Source organism: Fukomys damarensis, unplaced genomic scaffold, assembly GCF_012274545.1.
Source record: "Fukomys damarensis isolate Sample0158 unplaced genomic scaffold, DMR_v1.0_HiC HiC_scaffold_37, whole genome shotgun sequence".
In the NCBI taxonomy this organism is placed as follows: domain Eukaryota; kingdom Metazoa; phylum Chordata; class Mammalia; order Rodentia; family Bathyergidae; genus Fukomys; species Fukomys damarensis.
This window is the reverse complement of record NW_022900949.1, coordinates 8884846-8891207: the sequence shown is the minus strand read 5'-3', so window position 1 is coordinate 8891207 and position 6362 is coordinate 8884846. Positions and strand designations below refer to the sequence as shown.

At 58.0% G+C, this 6362-nt stretch overlaps 1 protein-coding gene across 1 annotated transcript in view; it reads left to right on the top strand.

Moving 5' to 3' along the window:
• The first annotated feature begins 1719 nt into the window (after positions 1-1719).
• Lmnb2 (lamin B2) overlaps positions 1720-6362 on the top strand; it is a 13345-nt gene continuing 8702 nt past the window's right edge. Inside the window, exons 1-2 of the mRNA XM_033759615.1 lie at positions 1720-1867; positions 5781-5955. Of these exons, the coding sequence (XP_033615506.1) occupies positions 1720-1867; positions 5781-5955 (323 nt within the window). The remainder of the gene's footprint in view (positions 1868-5780; positions 5956-6362) is intronic.

Genomic DNA, 6362 nt, shown 5'->3' with positions numbered 1-6362 from the left:
CGAGGGGCAGGTGCAGGCCCGGCAAGCCCCGCCCACCGAGGGCCCCCCCAGAGATTCCCGGGGGACCCCGACCCAAGGCGTCCAGGCTGGGCGTGCCCCGCCCACGAGGGGATCTGAGACGATCTCGGGGAGCCCAGAGTGAGGGATGCAGACTGGACAGACCTCGTCCTCTTGGGGGGGTCCCCAGGGTGTTTCAGTTCGTCTGCAGGAGCTGTCCTGAGGGCCCCCTGAGGTTTCCAGGAGACTCGGGAGGGTTGGAGGCGGACATGGCAAGCCCCGCCCACTGAGGTGTCCAATACCTGGGGGACCTCTGACACAAGGGGGTCTGCGGAGTGTGACTCTGGACCCCAAGTGAGAGGTGCAGGCTGTGGCCTTACTTTGGGGTCCCTGGGGGCTTGGGGGGACCTCTGAGTAAGGGAGCGGACTCCGCAGGCGGTGCCTTCCCGTGACGCTTCCCTTGGGGCACTCTGAAAGCAGTGATGGCCCAGCCATCCTGGGATCACTAGTGATTTCAGGAACCCCTAAAGTCTTGTGTGTCAGACCTGGCAAACCTCTCCCACAGAGAAATCAGAGATCCTGGGAGAGCTCTCATCAAGAGGAATAGAAGTGGGGAGGCCCCCTTCGGGAGGTCTCCAGAGAATGAATTTCAGGTTCCTGCCAGGGAGGAAGGCACACAGGGCCGGCCCACCCAGCAAGGGGACGTCAGGATTTGGGGCACCCCTCAGTAATGGGCTGCAGCCGAGAGCTCTCATACTTTGTCTCTCCTAGGATTTTGTGAGATTTGGGGGACCCCCAACTGAGGAAGTATAGACCAGGTTAGACCTCACTCCTAACTGAGCATAGGGCATCTTGGCTGGTTGAGTATGGGAACTCTCATTCCTGGGGGGAAAATGGGGGAGTCTGTGGTCTCCAAGGAAGAGGGGTGCTGAGGAGGATGAAGGGTCTTACTTGGCCCTGGCCAAATCACATGGTCATCATGGAATTCTTTTTCATTTTTTTTGTTTTTGTTTTTGTTTTTTTGTTTTTTGAGACAGGGTCTCACTATGTAGTTGAGACTAACCTGGAACTCACTATGTAGCCCAGGCTTGTCTCGAACGCACAGTGATCCTCCTGCCTCAGCCTCCTGAGTGCTGGGATTACAGGCATGCGCCACCACGCCCAGCTCATCGTGGAATTTTGGGGGGTCCTGGGGTGAGGTCCCCCCTGATGTGCTAGGCAGTGGTCTGGGGAAGGCTGTGGTGCCTGGGGGTTCTGTGGGAGATCTGAGTGGCCCTGAGTTGAGCCCAGTGGCCTGGTGGGAACCTGAGGAGGACAGCAGGTAGGCATGAGGCAGTGATGCAGCAAGAATTGGGTTTTGGGGTGGGCCCAGGGCTTCACTGCCACCTAAAAAGAGGGAACATGAAGTCTTGGTGGGGCCGCAGAGTTAGGGGCTGGGTAGCTACTACCTCGGGATTCCTGCTCTGGGGCTGAGATCCCCACCTGTGGCCTGATTCTGGAGGCCAGGTGAAGGGGGTGGTCTGGGAAAGGCTGACAGTGGTCTTTTCCAGGAGCCTTTTAACCCTGTGAATGGCCTAGGGGAAGTTGCCTAACTGCTTTGAGATGGGTGGTGTAATAATGCCCTGCTTGGGGCGGTGAAGCTTGTGTTTCACAAAATAACAGGGATAAACAAAGGACAGAGTGAGTACTCTTAGGAGTCCTTTATCACTGCTGTAGGCGCCCATGGACAGAGACGCTCCGAAACAGAAAACCCAGCAGTGCTCCAGGGCTGTGGAGGACCCTGTGAACACAGGCCAAGGGGCCCTGCCTTCGTCTGCAGGAGCTTACACAGGCTCGCGGGCCTCTTCGAGCCCCTCTGTGGCCGTGTCCAGTGGGGACAGAGCTGTTGACTTGCTGGAACATGCACAGCATCCTCGAGGCGAGGCCTGGGTTGTGTCAGGCACTCAGGTCCTTGTCCTCACCAGCCCTGTGTCCTGTGGACCCCTATGGCTGCAGAGCAGGTGGGAGTTGCCCATACTGGCCCCTGCTGGACAGGTCACCACAGGGAAGCCCGCCAGCCACCTGTAGGCATTGGCGCTACTGGGTCTCGGTTCCATGAGGCTCTTCCGATGAGGGACAGTCGGGCTTCCATGGAAGGAAGGGAAGCCCCACAGTGGTGACACGGGCCTGTCCCTGGCATCCAGAGTCTGCAGGGTGTGTCCCAGGACAGCTCTGGGGGCTGGCATTGCCTTTAGTGGATGAGTGCAGGGACCCCAGACTTAGGGGCAGGGCTGCTGCAGGTGGTCACATGGGGTCCAGGGAGTGACCTTGCACGGCCCAGAGGGCTATGGTTGGGGCTCAGGCTGCAGGAGGTGGGGAGGGGCTCGCTGGGGTCCCTGGGGTACCACGCAGAGCAGTGTGAGCTCTGTTCCCAGGGTACCCTCTGCCACGTTGGGGACCTGTTTGTCACAGCTGGAGGAGGTGCTACCACGTGGATCGGGTGGGAGGCCCTGAGTGCTTGCACCTAGCTGGGGACGTCCACAGCAGGAAGCCATCCCGCCCGCACTCTCCTGTCCCCTGCCCTCGCCTCACAGTAACTGCACAGAGCCGGGGCAGGGGCTGCCCTTTGGGGTTGTGTTCCGGTGGAGTGGACATTGGACTGCACATCCCAGGCTGGTGTGTGTTGGAGAAAGGTCGCTGCCGGTGGCCCACCGAGGGGACATTAGCTCCCAGCAAAGCCCCAGCCAAGCTGTGCCACACCGCACACCCGTGCCACCCAGGGAGAGGCCACCTCAGGTCATCTGCACCCCCACCCTCGGGCCAGCACCTGCTCACGCATCTGTCAGGGGGCCATGGGGCGACACCAGACAAGAGGTCCTGCCATAGCCCCTGCAGCCGCTGGGCCACCTGTTCCCGCTGAGAGGGGCCGTGTGAGGTCTCCCCCACTGCACACCCGGAATGTGCATGCTCGGGGAGGCACACAGGGCCAGCGTTTCAGCCTTGCAGGGCGGACGGCCTCATTTCTGCCACCCGTGTTGCTGCCCCCCAGACGGTGCAGAAATAAACGGGCCAGGCTGTGAGCCAGGGAGGCTTTATTTATCACACTGAAATGTGAGATCGCCACGATTCACTGTGACACTAATCAACACCCCCCACCCTGCCCATTTGAAAAACGCGAAAGGAATTCCTGGCCGTGGGCTGGACAGGAACAGGCGGGACTGGTTTGGTCTGTGGACTGTAGTGTGCAGACCAGAATATGGTCACTGTTACTAAAACAAGCGTCAGGGCTCATTCGTGCACGCTTGTCATTGCAGCACTCAGGAGGCTGAGGCAGGAGGATCACTGTGAGTTTGAGGCCACCCTGGACTACATAGTGAGACCTTGTCTCAAAAGAAAACACTCTGGCCCGCGTTGCAAGCGGAAGGTCTGGAGTTCGATCCCCAATACCACAAAAAAAAAAAAGAAAAACGAAAGAAAGAAAGAAAAAAAAAGGAACAAGGTCCATAGTTGACTGAGTCTCCTCATTGTTTCCTTAGTGTCCTTTTCTGTCCCCAGATCTGGTGTCATATTAGGTCTTCAAGTCCTCCTCAGGCTTCTTGGGGCTATGCCTGTTTCTCAAACTCTTATTTCTGCTGCCCTACACGGTCTTAAATGGGACCAGTAGGGTGCCCCTTAATCAAGGTGTTGTCTTGAGTTTTTCTTGTAGATGAGAAATGAAGTGAACAATTTATTTTATTTATTTTGGATATAGTGTCTTGCTATGTAGCTCCGGCTGGCCTTGAACCTGCAGTGATCCTCCTGCCTCAGCCTCCCTAGTGCTGGGATTACAGGTGTGCACCACACCCAGCAAGATGAATACTTTAATGAAATATTTTCCTTTTTCTTTCTGGAGGTTCTAAGGATGGAACCCAGGGCCTTATGCATGTGAAGCTATACCCCTAGCCCTTAAAGTTTTATTTGTTTATTTTTTAAATTTTGAGACAGGGTTTTGCTAAGTTGCCCTGCGTGGCCTCACAGTTGTGATGCTGGTGCCTCAGTCTTTCCAGTGGCTGGGATCACAGGTGTGCGCCACCGCAACGAGCTGGAATTTTTAAATTAGTGCAGAAAATTCCACGATGACTAAAATAGCAAAATTTTAACCTAAGCATAGTTGAGCAGTCCTGTCATCCCAGCATTCAGGAGGCTGAAGTAGTAGGAAGATCTTAAAAAAACAAAATAAAACAAAACTTTAAAATCCTGTACAGATTCAGAATTGCCAGTTTTCCTTTCGCTGTGCCTGGGTTCTGGTGCAATCGGTATTAATCTGGTCTTCATTGCAAACTGGGATTTTGTTTATCCCATGACCCGGTTAGCGATGCACCACTGGTTGCTGGTCAGAAGGAGCTTGGCGCGTGGGAACAGGAGGTCTCGTCTATGCTGGCTTGCACCGCTGAGAACGTGACCTTGCAGAGGGGAGAGGTTCGCCTGGGCCCAGCCCTGCGGTCAGCCTGCTCCCTTCACAGGAGGGCTTGGGAGCAGAGGGCCTCAGCTCCAAGGCAGGAGGGAGGGAGGAGAAACTGGGCGGGGCCGTGATGCCCCTCCCGCGAGGCCCCGCCTCTTAAAGGTCCCACGGCTCCTGATAGGACGCCCTTCCTGTCCTCATTTCTGAACGTGTTCCTGGTCTCCCAGGTTCACGGCAGAGGTGCTGGGCCAGACGATGGCTGTTTACCACACCATCTCCTGCTCTGCGCCCACCTAGTGCTGGGCTACCCCTGGTTAGAATCCAGCGGGTGTTAAGTGACAGATCACTTGTGCTTTGCGTTCGAATGTTTCAGACACATTGAGCTCATAGCGCCGAGGATTAGGCGAAGGCAGAGGCCGCCAAGAAATCCGAGTTGTGCTTCCAGCTGGCGTGTGTGGCTGGGGCAGGGACAAGTTGCACGTGTGGGGCAGGCAGGTGGCCGACGGGTCCCTCACCAGGGACAAGTGTGGAGGCCTGGTGCTAATTGTCCCCTGGACTTCAGCAGCAGCTGGCAGCCCTGGAGGATGGGCCCACGCAAGGCTCTGTGACAGCGGGGAGTGCGCCGAACCCCCCTCAGGAGGCTCAGCCCTGGTCACGGACTGGCTGCCTCGGGACAGCCCCAGAACTGGGGTGTGACGTGCCTTCCATTAGAAGTTGTGTTGTAAAAACTCAAGAAAGAAACTGGCATCACACCTGCCTAGGAAGCACAAGGTCCTGAGTTCAATTCCCGGTACAAAAAAAAGGAAAGAAAAAGTGGCGCTGTCACCGAGAGAAAAGAAAACGTATTACTTGAAGGCAGTGACCCTGAACTGGGGCAGTGGGGCTCTGGGTCATGCCTGGAGGTATTTACGGTTTTCATAACCGGGGAGCTCCTTGCATGGGAGGGCGGAGGCCAGGGACCGCGTCCGGGATGCCCCCACAGACACTGGACCCCCATGTTGAGAGGGAGACCCAATTAGACATCCAGCTGAGTTTCTGGTTTTGGAATTTGGGGACGTGGGAAGTGGACCTCACATGGCCACGACAGGAGCTGAGGGCTTTGCGTCCCCGTCCAGGGTGAGGCTGAGGCCAGTTCTCTGGCAGGGGCCCAGATCCATCGAGGGGGTGGTGCCCCAGGCCCCATCACCCGGGCACTGCCCTGTGCTACGAGCTGACGCTTGGGTGACCTTTTCTGGCTCATGCAGGCTGTCTGCTTCTTCCTCGGAGCGCCTGTTCCTTGCGGCTCCCTGCCCGGCTGAGCTGGGTGACCCGGAGCGCCCCGTGTCCCGGGCTGTGCCCCTGTTGCCCCGGCGCCGAGTCTGAGCAGGTCCAGGCGCCTCCGTCACCCGCTGTGTCCCCCAGGTGAGCGGCATCAAGGCTCTGTACGAGTCCGAGCTGGCTGACGCCCGAAGGGTCCTGGACGAGACGGCCTGTGAGCGCGCCCGGCTGCAGATCGAGATGGGGAAACTGAGAGCCGAGCTGGAAGAGGTCACCAAGAGGTAGGAGACCCGGGGCCGGAGGCCACCACGGCGGTTTAAGCAGAAAATCAGGGCCCCGGAGCAGTGGCCTGGTCTTGCGGCCGCGCTCCCGAAGGTGGACACACCCAGGGCACAACCCGGAGACCCTGCAGTCAGGTGCCTTCGCTGGTGTCCGTGTTGGCGTCCTTCGTGACAGGATCGTGTCCCCCGCTGTCCAGCGCCCTTAACCAGCGCAGTCAGGTCACTTAGCTGCTCGCGTGGGTTTCCGCGAAGGTCCCGTGGGGTGATGAGTGTTTCCGTCGTCAGAGACCATCCTTCGCAGCCTTTCAGGGGCCCAGCGGGTACTCATGTGGAGCAGACGGCAGGAAGGACACCCTGGGGGCGGGGCCTTTGATGGGGCGGGGCTGGAGTGCCCAGGCTCCGCCCAT